Below are 19,218 nucleotides of genomic sequence, written 5' to 3' on the forward strand. Positions count from 1 at the left end.
TTGTGATGCACTTTGGTCAAGGTGATTGTTTTTAAATGTGCCTCATAAATAAACTTGAGGGAAATTGGCTCCAATATTGTTATTCAAGGTTTTCTGTTTCATTAAATATTTTTTCATAATTGTTTATGACTGTTGTCATGAAGTGTCATTCGGTAAATAATCACACTTTTAATGCAAAGGTGACCATTTTAATTTACTTTTGATGCATGTTTTAATGCGACTTTGCTTTAAGTGTCATTATTTACCAAATAATGATAAACTTAGCCTGTAGCAGATTAGATTTTATTATCCTGACTGCAGCGCTACATGGAAAACTTCAACGGTTTATACAAACCTTTCAGTTTGTAGCCAAAATATCACTCAAGTTCTCTTTCTGCTCCATTCACTGGCTCTCATCCAGATGTTCAGATTGTATCAGACTTCTGCTTGCTGCACATTGCTATGCCCTCACTGACACCCAGAGGGAACAGCCTGGTCTGGTACATGTGCAATCCAGCAATAGTTGTGTGAATGATTTAATATGCAAAGGGTTGGGGTAAACTGGGAAAAATCAGAAAGCATAAAAGATGGCGTCGTCAGTGAAACTTGTTAGTTTTGCCTGTCAGTCAGTCAGTGGGTAAATAACGCTCTTTCTTCTGCGGAGACGTCTTCATGGATTTACCGCCTTCAGCATCAGACCATGTCTGCACAGTGCTGCAGGCTTTTTCTGTCAGCTGATCTTCTCTCAGTCTTCAAATACTGGTGACAGATCACTGATCTCTGGAGGCATTATGTTCTCTGCTCTAAGCAGGCTAGCTCTTTGCTAATCAGGTCATCTATATGCCCGTCTCTGCCCTGCGTTTGTGCTAAATTACTTCCAAATAGTCATTTCTTCTGTGTCTCTTTTTATCAGTGGATTTACATGACGGATGTATATATCGGGGGCAAAAGTTAGACTTTTGCATATTGACAGCTTTTTCAATTATAATATGTATCAAGTATTTATCATTTCCTTTAGATAGTGATCAATCTCTTTAATCAGACGTCAATTATTTAAAATCAAGCTGAATAATCAGTTCAGCATAATACGATTTTATTGACAATCAGTTATTGTACGTCAGATCTACAATAATTAATTAAGCAAAGGAACAAAAGCAAAGATAAAAGTCACAAACACAAACAATTGAACACTGTTTAAAGAGAAATGTCTGACTGAATAAGAACTGAAAAGACAAATAAATAAGCTGAATAAAGAGATTTTGGTCTAAACCAGACAGATCAATGAAATTAACTCATTGATCTGTTTGGTTATCACACCAGAACAGCAGATTATAACCAAAATTAGAGCGCCAAACTGTGGATCATGTTGTGTTGGGTGCTAACCATCCCATTTCTCAGTTCAGCTTTAATCTACATTTATGGTTGTTTTGTAAAAAAAAAAAAAAAAAAAAAACAGAGGCTGGTTTATATGATCCATGTTGGTGGATTTCTGGATGATTTCTCACTTTAGATTACTCTAGAAAAGAAAGTTAGAACTCAGCCAAACAGCCTGAAAGTGGTCGTTAGGAGATTGAAGCATAGCTGGCAAGAAAAAAATACATCATCAAGTCTCATAATCCAGTTAGAGATAAAAATTTCAATTTCAGATATGAAATCCATTATTTTTCTCCACCTTAACCGCAGAGAGGAATAAAGGGGGGAAAATAGCTGTAGATAAACTGATCTGCTGCTGATTGGAGCCGTTTATCGTTTAAGGTTCACAGCATGTGATCATCCCCGGGATAAAGAGGCGGACTCGCTTTCAACGTTCAGAATCTAACCCAAGATTTAAAGTTCTGACTCATCAGAAGCTACGTGTGGGGTGTTGTAATTCATTTCTGAATTTTTTAACTTTCACTTAGAAATAGAAACAAGATTACATAATAGTAAACTAACAGATATCTTAACAATCTTTTGATCATAAAACTTCAAGATAATATTTATGTGGTAAGAGGTTGATGTGGGCAAATTCTGCAGTAGGAAACGTTTATGAACAACATGTTTTAGACGTTTGTTAAAAGTGTCAGAATGTCGTGACGGGCATGACAATCTCCTATTGCCATCTGCAGAAATACGCCACTATTGGTCAGAAACTCCCAATCAGAGCCAGGAAGAGAGTCTTAGCACCGTCAGTCATGCTCATGTTCACCATTCCTCCTTGCTTTCTGCCCCACCGAAGAGCCTGTCCTGAATGCTCAGCCTAGCTAGCATGAACAGCCATAAGTTGTTTCTCCACTCTTAATCTACAACAGTGCATACACAAGCATGATTTACAGCACTGAAACCCTCCTCCAGGCTCTGATTGGTTGCTTCTGACCAGTGGCCAGCAATGCATTTCTGCAGACAGCAGCAGGATCACTGGGTGGAGGTGGATTTCTTTCACAGATGATCTGTCTCATGTTGCACTGCACCTGGAGACATTTAGATAAAGAACATTTTTATATTCATTAGCTGCTGCTGCTGCTTTAAAGAGTAAGATGCTAACAATGGAATCGCTTTCAGGTCATAGGGATCCCCACTGAGACCAGCAGGACAACAAATGAAAAGTTCAAACATGTGGTTTGTAGGCTCAAAGTCCATTGACCAAATGTCCAAGTAGCAATGCAAACAAGAGTGATGTAGGTTCATACCCTCTGCTAGCCTCAGCTGCTTGGTGACACATATCACAGGAACCACACAGTGTCCTAACGCCTGCCAATCAATGACTCAAAGACAAAAATGATCATTAGCACAAAGGGGAGTTATGAACTTTTGGGGGAGCAGGTTTAACGTTGCACAGTCATCAGGAACCTATTTTTGATCTGTGGATGAAAAATGTTTAGTAGCTAAAAACTTTAGATACATTTCTGTCACAAGCAAAATTTCCAGCCTGAGCAAAACAGCATCTTTCTGAAGGTGTGCCGCAGCTCAGCCATGCGGAAAGCGTAGATAGCCGGGTCTATGAGGGCGTGGCTCATCATCAGCACCACATGCAGCTCGAACAAGGACCGGTAGCATTCACAGTATGGATTCATAGGGCAAACTGTGATGATGACCAGGTGGACAAAAAACGGCGCCCAACACACCACAAACGCCCCAAACAGGATGGTGAGAGTGAGAGCGCCTCTCATGTTGCTGCCCCACCTCCGCTGATGCTGTGACTTGTCCCTGCCGCCACCAGGTAGCGCTGCGATGCTCTTGGCATGAATGCGGGCCATCATGAACATGTAGACGTAGAGGAAGCAGATGGCTGCCAGGGAGACGACGAAGAAGACGATGAAGCAGATCACGATGAACTGAAAGTTGAAGAACTTCACCATTAGCACGGCCAGAACTGCACATGATGTCCAGATGAGCCCCAGGATGGCTGCAGTTCGCTGCATGGTCATGATGTTGTGGTAACGTAGCGCATGGAAGATGGTGATGTAACTGTAGGATAAAAAACAACAACAATAACAAAAAACATTTGAGTCCTGATTGACTCTTTGGATTTTATAATTGGAGTTTGTGTTAGGGCAGGGGTCTCAAACTCCAGTCCTCGAGGGCCGCAGTCCTGCAACTTTTACTCTGGAAAACTGATCTACACAAGGAGGAGGTCATTAAGTCATTTCATTCCAGTGTTTTGTACCTGTGGCATATCTAAAAACTGCAGGACTGCGGCCCTTGAGGCCTGGAGTTTGAGACCCCTGTGTTAGGGTTATCACAATTCAAATGTGTGTATGGTTAGAAAGACAAATTTGTGACCATATGCTAATATTCTTACATTTGCAGCTGCCCTTAGGTGGTTAATGGAACTTTGAAAAGAACCTTGGTGGTTAGTCAAACTTTCAGTTGAGTTAAAAGCTTGTCAGAGTGAAAGTAATGGGAAAGTCTTTTAACTCACACGTTGTTCAGATAATGGCTCTCATTAGCCAGCAAAGGGTCCTTTGTTGTTTCAGTTTAAACAAAAATGAGCATATGAAGAACATCATTATATTTTTAATTTGTCAATCCACTCTCTTTTGTATTAGAATCTGCAAAGACCAAATTCATCCATCCGTCCATGTTTATACCTGCTAATCCTCGCAGGGCTGCGGTAGGGGGTGGGGACGTGGTACTTATCTGCAGCGGCCACAGGGTGAGAGGCAGGGATCAAATGTCTAATTTAAAACACAATTTAGACTTGAAGCTGTTTTTCAGGATCTTATGTGGAGAGTCACACCAGTCCCAATATAAATGAGCTACAACCGGAGTTCATTAGATTCCTTTCACCTCTTCTTTTGATAGATGTGTGCTGGAAAGTTTACTTAAACTACAATGGTCAACTGTTTCTGCAAGGCATGTTGCTATTTTCCATGATACCATCTCTTTGCCTCAAGGTAATATTTGGGTTTTAACAAGTTTCCTTTATTTGATTTTCGGGTAAGCCACATTCAGCTAACAAACAATAACGTTTATGTACCTATAGCAATCAGTATGTTTTTTAGGTGGAAAAGGCCAAACTAATTATGTTTTCCAGACTCATTTTGAGTATCGAAATGATAATGAGGGTTTTTTTTTGAGAAAATCTGCAACAAAAAGAGTTTAAATATGGCTTCTTGAATATCATGTCACAATTGATTCATCATTAACATGAATGAATCAATCTTTTATAAAATGTTGCATCTTTCAAAGGAATGATTTGTTGAGCAGTGACAAGCCAAAATGAGAGGGTAAAGAACAATGCATCATATGGCTGCATACCAGTCACTATGCCAATCCTCAAACCAATAGTACTGTAGGCCTCTGTACTAACACTGTACTAAAAAATGTCACACAAATGGGATTATATTAGCAAGAAATGTGACAAAAATGATTGACGGAGCTATCCATCGCCGTCTTCTGTCTCCATCAAAAGGTTTAGGATAAAATGACAAGTTTGATTTGCATCCTTGTCAGTTTGTGTAGCTGACCGCTCAGCACCCAATGACCAGTTTCACAGTGAAATCAACTGAATAAAAGCAATATCAGGTGGCCAGTTGTCTGTTTTTTGTCGAGTTCTGCAGGAGTTAATGCTCACATACATTGTTTTAACATCAATCATGGCAGAGTAGGCTGTTTCCTGAAGAGCACAGCGTTATGAGTTGGGCGTTAGGGTCAATACGGTGTTACGGTCAATACATGGTGACAGTGAAAAAACACATTAGATTGGCCAAAGATGCATTAGATACCATTACCAGTTCTTCATGATGGAATTGCACAGTGCAGTTGAATTAGGTAACATAGTTGCTTTGTGGCCTTGCCCAATGTGCAGGACATATATTTCACACAATAGTGTAATGTTGGAGCCAATGGCTAAGAGAAGTTCAAAACCTGTTTACTGCTTTAAGACGGCTAACTTTTTTCCTTTTTTTTTTTCCATCACTCACTGTAGGGATATGAGCATCCTCAGTCATCCGTCAGCAGATCTTTATACATACCGGTCAACAGCAATGGCCAGGAAACTGGATATGGAGCCTACAAACGACATGCAGAGCAGGGAGTCCATCACGTCGTCCAGGTCAGTCTCGGGAGGACCCCTCCTCTCCAGGTGTCCCGCATCAGCGAGAACTATCATCAGGTTTTCCCATGTTTTTGTCACACTGGCGATGGTGTTGAAGGCAGCCAAGCTGCACATGAAGCAGTACATGGGTGAGTGGAGGTTCCTGCTGCGCATCACCGCCACCACGACCAGCAGGTTCTCAGCCAGGCTGACGATTCCGACAGTGAAGAAGACGGGAAACGGGACCTTGACCTCAGGGCAGCCTGTCTGGTTCATGGCAGCGTCCTGTCTGATTCCAATGCAGATTAAACAAGTTCCTAAAAACAGGTGAAAGCAAATAGAAATATTACACAAGTTTAAATGTTAGCACAGAATAATAATAATGATGATGCACCAGTACTGTTGAGCTACTATTGGGGGCTATGCCAACTGCATTGTTGTCTTTAGAGTAACTTCATATTTTTCCAATATTATAAACTTGATCATGTTCCTGGCTCAGATTTAAAACTTCATTTTAACAATTTGGTCCATGTGAATTTCATAATAATAAAGTGTTACAGAAAAAAGCCAGGCAGATATTTAACTTCTAAATTGAAATATAATATCAGTAAAAAGATATATACTGTATACTAAAATAAATTAAGGTTTGGAGATATGTTTATCTCTAAACGCTGCAGCAGGAGTTCTGCAACTCTTTTATCCATTGGCTTAATTTTAATGAAAATTGAAAAGAGAGATCATATTTCTCTTATTTCAGCTTCCCTTCATTGGCTCCCTGTTAAGTCCAGAAGAGAAGCTTCCCCTTTTCATATATAAAGCCCCTAATAACCAGTTCCATCATGCAGCAGAGATCTGATTGGTCCATATGTTCCTAACAGAGCACTTTGCTCTCAGGCTGCAGGTTTACTGCTGGTTCCTGGAGGTTCCAACAGTAGAAAGTGAGGCAGATCCTTTAGTTCTCAGACTCCTCTGCTGTGGAACCAGCTTGTGAATCAGCCACCTTGCTAACTATTAAGACAAGGCTTTAACACTTTCCATTCTGATTAAACTTATAGTTAGACTGGCTTAGCTCACCCTGACCTAGTCTCTCACTATTTTTTCTTCATTGAAGCAACTTCTTACTAGACAAAGAGATCACAACACATCAACCAGAGTTTTAAATCTCTAAGCTAAAGAATATAACCTGTGCTATAATATCAGGAGAGTTTGCACAAGGTAAATTGATGTGAGTGTGCCAGGGTTCCAAAGGTTTGTTATCTTGGGTTAAGTAAAAACTACAAACATGCAATATGAGTTCAGTCTGCTCTCACAGACTGATTCAAGTTGAGTTTTAGTCATTTGAGAGCTCTTGCACACATCACAACTCATAACCTGTGAAAATAGTGACTTGCAGGTTTGTAATGTTTCTTTGTTTTGCAGTTAAGAGAACAATTAGCTCTATTATGCCAAACTTGGGTGTGTGGAAATGGTGGAGAGAACTGCAAGTCAAGCTCCTAAACCTAAAATCTCAAACTGCCCATTAAAATCCAGCATAAGATTTCACAAAATTTCAAGATTAGCTTAAAAGAAAAGCACAACACAAATTTAAAGATAAAAATAAAAACCTATAGAAATGCTTTTGGTGACTCCAAATAAAAGCTAAATTAATATAATTTAAATATATCCAGAATATCCTGACAAGACATTGAAAATTAAAGCTGCAATAGGTAAAAATATATATCTCTTTACATGTATCTTAAACCTTTCACTATGTACTGTGTACTATGTATATAACTGTATAAGATGAGACAGGTCATCTGTACAAAAAAAAACAAAAAAACAAGCTCCTCTGTCTCCTCCCTGTGGTTCCACTGCCATCTGCAGAAACAACCAATCAGAGCCAGGAGGAGGGACTTAGTGCTGTCTAACATGCTGGTGCAAGCGCTTCACCTGTGCTAATAGAGGAAAGGCAATTTACCATCACAGGGAAACTGTTTACCCTCTGTCATTGATAGCCATGCTAACTGGCTTGCGCATTAATGGATAGCTACGCTCTGGGGGAAAAGCTGTAGCTTAGCAAAGTGATACAAGGGGCAGGATGTGAGAAGCACCTATGTTAGCATGATTGACAGTGCTAAAGCCCTCCTCCTGGCTCTTATTGGTTGTTTCTGACCAGTCGTTGTATTTCTGCAGACAGCAGCAGGAGCACAGGAAGGAGTCAGAGGAGCTTGATTTGTTATCACATTTATATTCATACTGTCATAACCTCATAAGAGTTTCAGCAAATATGTAACTTTTTTTTTTAAAGTTACCTACTGCAGCTTTGAGGAAACAGGGCATTTAAACTCAGACAGAGAGGCTGACCCAAAACCCAGGTGGCTGGTAGCTGCTATCTTACTGAGCAAGTGTAAATTCCTCTGGTAATTACTAGAGTGCCGATCACATTCAGGAAACACACAGTAGTAATCAGTAACCAGCAGGTCTCTGCAGTTGTTCTGTAACAAATGCCTTTCTCTTCCATGTACTTCCTGTTTTTAAGCGGGAGGTGGAGTGGCAGGAGTGGGGGGCTTTTGGCACGCTTTATCTGCAGCCAGATCTGCCTCTGCTTTCCTGTGTACATAAGAGGGTTGCAATCAATTTGTTCTGCAGGTGTTCTTCTTTGTGGTTTGTTCATGTTTACCACAAGTCTGTGATGCCAAAAGCTTACAGGATATTACAATGCCTCTGATTGCAGAGTCCGTCTAATCTGTTGTGCTTTCCTCTGCTATCTATGTACAAATCTCTGCTTGATACATCATCTGTGGAGACACAGGAAAGAACTGCGTGTTACTCAATTCCAACACATCACTGTTTCTCCTAGTAGAGTAAAGCAAAGATTGTGTACATGTAAATATTTTTAGTAAAACTCACATGGATGCTGCATTATGTTTTTAAAAGTACAGAGAAAATTAAAGTGCACTTTCTGATATGAGCTGAGTCACTTATATACAATACTCCATTCATTATACTTGTGCAGCCTTCTGTGTAAAGTAAAAAGAAAGTAATCAGTGCAGCAGCAATGCAGTAAAAAGATGCAAAGTTTTCACTTTTTCAATGTATCATTTTTCTTTATAGCAGAATAATACAAATACAAAAGACAACACTTGATGTCCATGAATCTAAAGTATCTAATCCATAACATCCACAAGTGATGGTAAATAATTTTGCATATTTTCTTTCACTAATCAACCAAAGACAGCAGGGTAGATTATTATCAGGTAGTTCTGACTAGTTTGTGGTTGACCTTTGTGGAAAAAAATGCAGAGAAACTGTTTAAAAGAACATAGAGGATTTGTTCACACAGCAGGTCTCGATGCTTAATTCTGATTTCTTTGATGAAATCCAATGTTCTTTTTTTTTGCGTGTTCATATTATTAATTTATCAGACCGCTGTGTGAATGAGCCACGAACAACTCCAAAGTGACCTGCTGTCTGCCATCAATGATTAAGGCAGTAATAACTGCAATGAGAGCCAGAGGTATCATTCAGTCATTATTTACATACAGATTTACCACATCTGGCTTCTTCTGGTGAAAAATTCTGATGTCTATGACATAAATGAAATGCTACAAGGCAATTCAGACGTTAGACACTTTAACAACAATCGGATATCCATATTTGATTTGTGGCTTTATGAGAATAATGTTGGATGGTTGTCATGGGAGAGATTCAAGGATTTCTCAAACTTCATCAATGCAATTCCAGTAATTTTTTGTTGTCGTTGAGGGAAGGACACGACTTGATATGAGCTCAAAAAAGTTGGTCTTACATAATACCCCTTTTAACAATAACTCGCGTCTAAATGAGATAATCTTTCAGCAACTGTTCCTTGTTTATTGATTTCGGCCATGACTGTGCATATGATCTGCTGCACAGGGTTAAGTTTTGGTGTTCGTTGTGAATCTATGCATCCAAAATGAAGTAAGAAAAACTTAAAGAATCTCTAAAGAGACCAAGCATTAACAATGAAGAGGAGTTTGCCACAAGCCAATTGAGCAAAAGTCAAAAGCACTTTGAAGATATTCCAGAGTTTGTCAATTTCGTCAAAGTACAAAATATTACTAACAACTTCATGGATTGGAACCAAAAGGCCAGAACCAATTAAATAGTCAAAACCTGGTGGCTCCCCGGGGCCTTTGAGGCAGATCAGCACCGCAAAATCACAGCGGAGGCTGAATATTACATATGAATTGAATTCAGTAATTATAAATAACCTCTCCGTGTAGTGGAAATGAAAAGATAGAAATGTTATTTCATGTGGGTTGGTATTTAATTAATGTGGAGTGATAGAAAGAAGAGGGATGTCCTGCATTCTGACAAACCAACATTTAAAATTCTCTCTGGAGGTGATGAATGCAACATGTCTGCTTCAGATAAGGGAATCGTTGGAACCAAGAGTTGAAAGCATTTCACTATCACAACTTTTCTAAAATGTGCTGCTGTCAGTAGATTCTTTAAACGACCATGCATTTTTCAAAAGCTGATCATTGTTTCAACGTCTTTGTGTTTCATTCAGGTGTATATGAAACTGAATGTAGAATATAAACACGATCCTGATCAATCTGTCATGTTTTACATCCGAACTGAGTTTTTTTCAGCTGTTTAAATCCTTAGATAAAATATTATCATTTTATTGACACATTTTTTGAGGGCCTTACAAATTTACACCCTTAAGTTTAAGCTTAGAGCAGATAGTTTATGATGAGATGAATACGCTCAAATCACAGCCATTATGAAATATCACTGACTTCTGTCTAAATGAAATTTAGTTACAGCAAGACAGTCAATACTATGCTCATGAATTTACACAAAGTTTACTAAAAAGCTGCTGTTTAACATTTCAACATTTCTGCTAGCTTACAGCAAAGCAGCAAGTAAAGAATAGAAAAGGAGAAATGGTGTTAGAAGGTTGAGCAGCTCCAGATTGGCACTAAACTCTGCTTGTGTTGTAGAGATCTACCAGGTTACAAACCATTGTGCTACAAATGTAAGAGTTGATTCTAGCATTTAACTGCCTGGGTGGGGGGGTTTGTGTGTGTGTTTTTTTTTTTGCCATCTACTCCATAATTGTAGTGATGGTCAAACTAAAGAGACCAATTGTGACTGATAGAGCTGGTTTCTATACAGTGAGTCTTTCTAGAAAGAATATGAAGAAGAGAAGATGAATCGAAAAGGCTGGATTTAGCCAACTTAAGTTTTCACACACAAAGTGTGAACAAAAACACAGTGGCCTTGTTAGCAGTTGCAAGATTTCTCTTTTGTCTTTGGCTAAAGACCATGAGCCATTTCTCACTAGTGGTAGACTTCTGCATTTGTTTTGGTGGGATTTACCCAGAATATCCTGTGCTGTAGTCCACTTCCTGTTTTTGTGGTGGTCTCTGATCCTGTTGGCTTTCACATATGCCATCAAACCACACCAGAATTCACTTCAACGAACTGAAAGCGAGGTTTTCAGGTGGCTTAGAGTTAGCTTTCTTGGTCCGCATTAGAGTTCTATTACATATTCAGACCTCCTCAAACAAACCTTATGAACCTCAGTTACCTCAGTTATCTCTGTCTACACTTGTTTCTCAATATGAAGATATGTTCTTTAAAGTCATTACATGAGTTTGATTTCTTTCTTCAGCTCCAGTATAGAACCACAGACACATTCTTCAGGTGGAGTTTGTGTTGCTTGACAGTGATCAATTTTAAAGGGAAAGTAAGAGCATCTTCTGAAAGTTTTATCTGCCTGTTTAAAGAAGAGGCAGCTCCCCTGACACAGGAATTGTCAGCTCAAAGTCATAAAAAGAGTCGTCTGTGAGCATCTCTGGAGTTGCTGTCACTTGAAATGGCATATTTGTTGAATTTCCAAGAATAAAGCAAGTGGAGCGATTGCTCAGTTCAAGAAGGAGTGTGCCACAAATAATCAAGCTCAGCTGTTGGCTATATTTTACTCAAGCTAGAACAGAGTTTTTCTGACACGGATGATGTTTCAAATTCTTGTTCATGGACAGTTTTCCTAACAAGGGTGCCAATAGCACATTTGATGCAAACATCAAGGTCCATACCTTGGATCAATCTGGGATGGTAGGGGCACAGATTTGTGTTCATCAATGAACAGAGAACTGATGAGTAAGCATGAAGAGAGGTTTTCTGGGTTAGTTGGTGAGGCTGTGCACCAACAGGGCTTGGAGCTGATCCTGAGAATGGCATGATCTTACCAGGAGCTCTTTGGGTTCTTCTTCACTGGCCAATTGATTGATGGTAGATAGGCATACACCACTTGAGTCAGGAGACGTCATTGCCTCCAACTGGGCACAGAGGTGGCCATAAGTCAATTAGTGAGCTAGACCAACCCATCCAGAAGGTCTTGGCCATTGAGGAGCGGTTCTGTGTCTGAGGCACCCTGGGTAAACCGAACACCCCATAAGTGTGCAGGGCTTTTGGAAGAATACCGGCTTCTCCAGGTTTTGTCCAAGGACTTAAATGCCTGTTTTCTGAGTATTTTCATTTTGGTGAGCGAGGTAGGTGCCAGGTGTAGGGAAGCACTTCTGAGGTAAAGGTTTGCTCAGGGGATTGCTGATGGAGTGATTGAGTAAAGACACAACCTGAGATGTGGGAGTCTCCTCTGCTGTATCCCCTTCAAGTAAAGGTGAAGTTTGTAGAGAACACCTCTGAATTTTTCCCCCATCAAGTTATTAATAGAAAACAATCTTCCATGAAATATAAACCACTCCATGTTTCTTCCTTTAGTTACTCTGAAGATAAACTGCAATCACTAGCAAAGACCGTTCAAAATTTCTACCATCTTATAAATACTCCAATCACCAAATATGCAGTATTCAAGTACTGTTTAATCATATTTTATTTTGCATTATTTTGGGGGGAGAGTTGATGTAGCTACACATATAGTCACTACTGGGCTTTTTTGACAGAACCACACAATTCTGTAAAGCCGCTTTCAGAGAAGTTTGTTCTGTTGATTTATGCCTCCTGCTTCTATCCAATCATTTCCCAGGACTGGGGCCACATTGGACTTAATCTTAAGTTAATTAGAAAAGAAATCTGAAAAATAAATATTCAGTGAGGAGAAAAAAGTTCTTTTTTTAATTGGATGTCAACAAAGCCCTCGCAAATGACCATATGCTACTTATCAGATTCTTAGAACTGGGTTTTGGTCGAGGGATTATGAGTATTAAGAATTTTACCTGCAGTAGACTATTAGTCTCTGAGAGAATTCCTGTTGGAGGATAAGATGATTAAACTAACAGCAGCCTTTAAAACAACTTTACAGAGTTACTGAGTGTTGATTGCAAACTTTTTCACTACAACACTTTTACAATAAGACTGATTTAGAATGATGCCTATGCTTATTTTCTGTATAGATTGTGTGTTGAACATTGGTCATGCTAAATTTAAAAAAATGGATTCAAATCCTTTTGCCTTGGATTCAAACTCGGTCTCTTTATTTGCTTCAAGGCAAGAAGAGTGTTGAATTATGTAGGATTCATCCCCTTTGAAAGCATTAATTGCTTTGCAAAAGCAATAAAAGGGTTAAACATCTAAGGGGCAGAATACTTTTTATAGTCACAGTATCCTTTGTTCAGAATCAACCGCTGAGGGGATGAATGAGGGTTTTTTTTAGCGTTTTGTTTTTGCTAGGGAATCAATTAATCATCTACAAACTGAAGTTTCGAGGGTGTGAGATCTTTTGTTACGTCTTAAGACTTTTGTCATTTATGTGCTGTAAACGTAGTTTCTCTCTGGCTTGGGGACCTTTTAAGGGTTCTTTTTCTAATTAATATCTAAAAGAGAATGAAATTCTCTCTCATTGTTATCTCGGAGGTGTTGAATGAGTTTGTGGCACTAATTCAGCACTAATTTCCTTCACATATTTATGTACCTGGTTTGCTTTTTGCACTAACACACTGTCATGTTAGGTGAAATGAGACAATTATTCCTAATTAGAGAATTTCCGGTGTTTCCTGTGAACCATAGCTGACTGTAGTAAGGCTTTAAACTGCAGCTTTTCTGCAGCTTAATTTAATACCTCAGGTGTATTAAATTATTATTAGGGTACAGTTATGCACCACTATGTTGGCTGTTGTTAATTTAGCATTTTGTTTATAAACAGAGCAATATTATTTTATATATTTACTCCTGTGATATTTAAAAACATGCTTTAAAGTTAGAGCAGGGCAACAATGGACAAAAAACCCACAATATATATGTTTTAATGTATTTAAAAATTTGAGTAATTATCAAATTAGTACTTCAAATTAGTAAAGATTTATCAATTAATGAAGATGCTTTCTCAATTTATACTGTATTGATGTATGAATCCCATCAGTATTAAGACCAGTCAGAGGAAAATGCTTCTATAATGGCTAGCACACAGACTGCTTTTTAGGCCACATGTATTATCTGCCTTACTAAATTTGAATAACTACTTATGATTGATGATGATGATCTGTACGCTCTTGGAAAACTCACATTGAACTGGACTGTGAAAAGACCAAACAGAGGATATATTTCCTCATGTGCCTGAGATCCTTCAGAGCACATCAAGAAAAGTTTCTGTTTCATAATCAGTGTTTTGCAGTATTGTAATACCATGTGGTCTCTTCACTGCTGAAAGCTATAAACTGCTTCATCAACTGAGAAGCCGTCCAAAAACAGTACAAATCTTTCTATAACAATGCAGTGCATTGTAAGCTAGACTGCAGTGTGACAGAGGCATGGCTGCCACGCCCTCTCACCACCAGGTAAGATGGGTGAAGTGTTTTGCCCAAGAATGCAACGACTGAAACCAACAGAGTGAGCTAAACCAGCAACCCACCGGTTAAACCTACCACTGTCGCCACCATCTGGCCGTATCAATCCACCAGAGCTGCTGCAACTAGTCAGTCCTCTCTAGCTCTATACAGTAAACTCAGTGTTTGTATTAGACAGTCATTGAGGTTGGTACGTTCTTGTGCTTTCCAGGTCTCATAGTTTTTTGAAAATTGTCTGGGTGGACTTATAATCACAGTGTGTCTGACGAGCTTGTTGGTCTTTGACACTTTTTAGGGTTTATTTACATTTATAACTGCAATAATCAGATATTATTGCAGGATATGAGTCACTACATAATGAGCCATATGCGCTGCATCACTAAGTTGCAATGCTAATGCAATTAGATTGTTTTAGCATACTCAAAAATCAGTGGCAGCCTAGCAAAAATTACCTATGCTATAGTGTGAGGTTTTACTTCCTTAAGTCTATAGCCACAATTCCATCAATGTTTTTTTGATGGAATTAGAAAAGCCTGATGGAAACACCAAAATTCCAATGACAAAAAATTAGTCTTTTCTCAAAAATAGCTAATGCGCTAACGGTTAGATGGAACACATTTACTAAATAAGTTCTGACATATTGAACACTCCCATCCACTGGTGAGTGGTGTGCCTTACCAGAGGCACGAAACCCTGAAAAGTTTCATCTGTAGCTAAGATAGGAGGACTCTCCATTGAGATGCTCCATGCTGGTTTTCAACCTTGTGCTTATTACAGTCATGTTCAGCATCAACACCAGATGAAATCACGCTGCATAGCCTGGCTGATTTGCTTAAAAACAGTAGATGGAAACATTTATTTCACACTTCTGTTGTTTGTTTTTTTGGATGTTTGTTTTTATGACATTTTGAAAGCTTGCTCAAAACTTACAAGACAATTGGATGGAAACACAGCCTAAGCCTATGTACCCTTGTTTGTGACTTAAACACAAGTCAGATATGCATAGTGTGTCAAGTTTACTACCAAATCTGAAGAACTTACTTTCTAATGAGATTATCAACTATTAGGTTATTATCTAAAAAGTTAACAGTTACTGATCATTTGCCATTTTCTGTAACTTCAAGATGAAAACCTGCTGCACCAAAAAAGAACAAGAAATTCCTCAGAGACAATAAACAGGCCTATCGTTTTACAATATGATCAAAGACCCTAATATTTCTCATTTGAGGATTTTGTTTATGCTAAAAAAAACTTGTTTAAGTCATTCCTCGGCCTTTAGTGGTATATTTGATCCTTTTAAGCAGAAACAAAGAGGGCTTACACAACTTTTACTTTTGCATATATGTAAATAAGATCTACAAACCATGTTTCACCAGATGTCAAAAGTCTGATAGCAATAACAGAACAGCTGTTCACACACTGGACTTTTCAACACAGGAGGGGATCTGTTGCTTCACACACCTTTGGAAGACTTTTTGAAGACATTGTGAGCATTAGCAATTCAGATGATAGAAGCAATGTTTAGTGAACCTGAATGAAACGTTCTCTTTTCAACACAGTTTTCTCATTTCTGACCATTACTGTGACTCTTCCATTGTTATGCAATGCGACAACCATCAACATGTCCTACTGTCTTGTGGCATCTTTTAGCGTCTGTCCCTTCCATACAAGGAAGCCAAGAAGGCCAATCAACACCTGCAGCAGATACAAAGCTCCTGTCTACTCTTTTCTGCCCCTCCACTTCATCAATATGCCAACATGTTGTCATCTTATCAGCACTATCTTCTTCCTCTCTTATTACCATGCATGCATTTATTCTACTTCATTACTTTCCAGGCTTCTTCTCCTGTTATAATGTCCCAGAGATCAAACAGCTGTCTCATTGCAGGCTGACCGGTCTGTGCCCTGCTGACTTTTGCATCATTAGACATAAAAGAACAGTAACAGGATAAGGAGTGGACACTTTCTGAGCCACGGTGAGCACACTATGTTCTTAAACACCGAGGTGCTCACAAGACCTAACAGGAAGCACTGAGTTCCTTTAAGTCGAGATTAGAAACGCACATGGTCAGAACTTTGATCCACAGTAACTGGAACATTCTTCAACACATTTGATGATGATTATATTCAATGACTGATGACGGCATTTGACAAAATTCATTGTATTTTGTATCATTAAGGGTGTTAGCAATACAATACAAAGTCTGAGTGTCTTCAGTCAGAGGCTTCTTCAGATTTGCTGTAATACAGACTTCTACAGAGATCTTTGCTGGCAGCAGCCATCGCTATCTACAATAACCCATTGAAGAATCCAAATTAACATGAATTACAGCAAAATTTAATTTCCCTTTGGGATCAATAAAGTGTTTTTGAACTGAACTTAAATTTGTACCGTGTTATGTTATTAACTGTAACTGAAATGTGCTGTTCAAATAAACTTGGGTGTATGTGCTTTCATGTCTACCAATTGTGTTTTAATCATTTTTGTAACCTATATAAGATAAATACAAGTGCTTCTTTTCAACAAGTTTGATCAGATCTTTACCGTTAGCTTCTTTATACATTCATCTTCTGAATCTTGCTGAATTCTCACTTATGAGTTGAATAACAGAACATTTCTATTTTCTTTTAGAAATTGCTAAAAGCATTATAAAGTCCAAAACTCCTGATGAAAGTTTTGCTTACATAAAGAAGTGATGTGTTAACATGACAGGAAAAAAAATACAATTCAGTGTGAATGTTTTTTCAGAGAGGCAGTGAATGGAATGAAAGACATTTGAAGCAAGACAAAATGGATTTTGTGTGAACAAAACCTCAGCTGCACTACGGAAGATGTCAGCTTCTGCTTGTACTTTAACAAAATATCCGACCACACAGTCTGATCATTTTATCTTTTAATCCCATTAGAAGAAATCTGAGTCACCTTTTATCTTCCTAATATTCTCTGGAAGAAATACAGTATATATCTGAACTGCTCTATGTAACAGTTTAGACAATTTTTTCATGCTAGTGTGAAAGCTTGCATGAAGCAACGTACAAACTCTTCAACCATGAACAAAACACATTTAATTGAAGTGCTCTGGTTGAGTTCCTAATGACACAGTATGAGGTCTGAGTAAAAGCCTTACCTGCTCCATGTTCAAACCACAGCAGCTCAGACAGTCTTCTGGCTTTTCTTCCACCTTTTATTCGTCATTGATTTTAAAGAACTGCTTAATGCAAGGCACCAAATGGAGTCACATTCTGGAGGGTTTTTATAGAGTACTCATGGTTGGGAGAGAGGACTGTGTTATTTTAGCCTTGAACGGCTCTAACCAAGGCAGCACTCATGTTATTTTGTCCATTTCTCTGTTTTTGTTTTCTAACACTGCCTCCATTTATGAGTCACACAAGGGCAGTCGGCGGGGCTCAGAGTCTTCTCTTTCCTCTGTTTTTCTGTTGAAATACATGTCATTTTGTTTAAATGAAGTTCAAATTAAACTAAATAGTTACTTGGTGCTGCTTAAAGTGCTTCTTCTCGGTGGATAAAGGTTTTCCTGTTTGAGCATTTCATGGCATTTGTCGACGTATCTGCAGTGTTGTGAACGAGTATCTCAGATTATTGTTTCTTGATTTTTTTGCCACTGTTAAAAGTTTCAGATCATCAATAAATTTGTATAAATAGGTAGTTAACACTTCTAATACTGTATATTAGGGATGTAATGGTTGAACAAATGAACCAGCATTAAAATCTTTATAATGTGATAAAACATCATAAATAAAAGGAGCAAAAATACACTGGGCACTGCTTTAGGCTGTAAACCTCACAGATGACTGTCACAAAGACTCCAGCATTTCAACTTTAAAGTATCTTTGGTGGAAAAAGACGATGTCAGAGGGGAAAAAACAGCTTAACATACGAGGGGTGTTACTATGAGAGCATTTGTATTTGTTTTTAATTATAGGTGATACAAATTAGACTAATTACAAAAACGTAATATCCCACCTTGTTAAATTTATAACCGCCTTTGGAAAGCTGAGTTCAGTCACTCTATGGCTCTTACCTGTACGACCGTAAACATGAAGAAGGCTAAAAGATTTCAAAAAGCAGGACTTTAGTAACCAATCTGGAAATGACAACAATACATTTTCTTATGCTATTGGAATTTAGAGAATTACAGTGAGATACATAATGCAAAAACGTAAAACTGAACTGAATCAGTTCTGCCAAAATTCCTCCACACTGATGGAACACAGAGAGAGAATTACTATTTCACATATGGTCAATATCTTTTACCCTTAATAAATGAAATAGTCATTTAAAATTTACATTTTGTATTAATTTAGATTAGCTTTGTCTGATATAAAAGTTTCTTTCATGATATGAAGTATGTATAGTTAAGCCTAAAAAAAGATTCATTGCCCTGTCAAATTTTAGTCTAAAGTAGGGTTAGGCTATCAGCAAAGCTATTCTACCCTAAAATAGCATCAAATAATGTGTGTGTGTGTGTGTGTGTGTGTGTGTGTGTGTGTGTGTGTGTGTGTGTGTGTGTGTGTGTGTGTGTGTGTGTGTGTGTGTGTGTGTGTGTGTGTGTGTGTGTGGTGAGATGGTGTCCAGCCTCCCCACTGATGTGCATCAGGTGTTGCTCAGATCATGATACTGACTGTTGGGTGGAACAGTCGCTGTATATTCGGGCAGGTTGCTGCTCCTGTGTGTCTTTGTTCCCCCTGCTGAGTGTGTGGCTGGTGTGGAGGTGGGATCTTCTAAGCTGAGGTTGTGAGGACCATTTCCAGTCTATGAGCAGCTGGGGCTTTGTTGGTCTTTGGGTGATACATCTGCGGTGTTTTTTCCCAGCAACATTGTTTCTGACTGAATCTAGCCTGCTGATCCACTCTCTCCTGCTGGGCAGCCTCTCCCCGATAGGATGCCTGCCATTTAGAGTTGACCACATATTCTCAAAGAAAGAC

General features: G+C 38.7%; 1 protein-coding gene across 2 annotated transcripts; it reads right to left on the reverse strand.

Moving 5' to 3' along the window:
* Positions 1–1,169: 1,169 nt before the first annotated feature.
* LOC102230465 (adrenocorticotropic hormone receptor-like) lies at positions 1,170–17,477 on the reverse strand. 2 transcript variants are annotated; one of them, XM_023330511.1, is made up of 3 exons: positions 17,400–17,477; positions 5,436–5,814; positions 1,170–3,426 (listed from the first exon to the last, which is right to left on the reverse strand). In XM_023330511.1, exons 2-3 carry the CDS (start codon positions 5,771–5,773, stop codon positions 2,868–2,870), a joined length of 897 nt encoding a protein of 298 aa, XP_023186279.1. In that variant the 5' UTR covers positions 5,774–5,814; positions 17,400–17,477; the 3' UTR covers positions 1,170–2,867. The 2 variants fall into 2 exon arrangements, with proteins under 2 accessions (XP_023186279.1, XP_023186278.1); XM_023330510.1 differs by lacking the exon at positions 17,400–17,477 and having other exon boundaries at positions 5,436–5,898.
* Between the last annotated feature and the right edge of the window lie 1,741 nt (positions 17,478–19,218).

Source organism: Xiphophorus maculatus, chromosome 3 (assembly GCF_002775205.1).
Source record: "Xiphophorus maculatus strain JP 163 A chromosome 3, X_maculatus-5.0-male, whole genome shotgun sequence".
In the NCBI taxonomy this organism is placed as follows: domain Eukaryota; kingdom Metazoa; phylum Chordata; class Actinopteri; order Cyprinodontiformes; family Poeciliidae; genus Xiphophorus; species Xiphophorus maculatus.

Bases quoted from the DNA above. Each gene is read 5' to 3' on its own strand.
- LOC102230465 (XM_023330511.1), bottom strand. From the start codon at position 5,773: ATGAACCAGACAGGCTGCCCTGAGGTCAAGGTCCCGTTTCCCGTCTTC. The intron at 3,427-5,435 runs GTATGTATAAAG...TTTATCCTACAG, and splicing joins CTGGCCATTGCTGTTGACCG to TTACATCACCATCTTCCATG.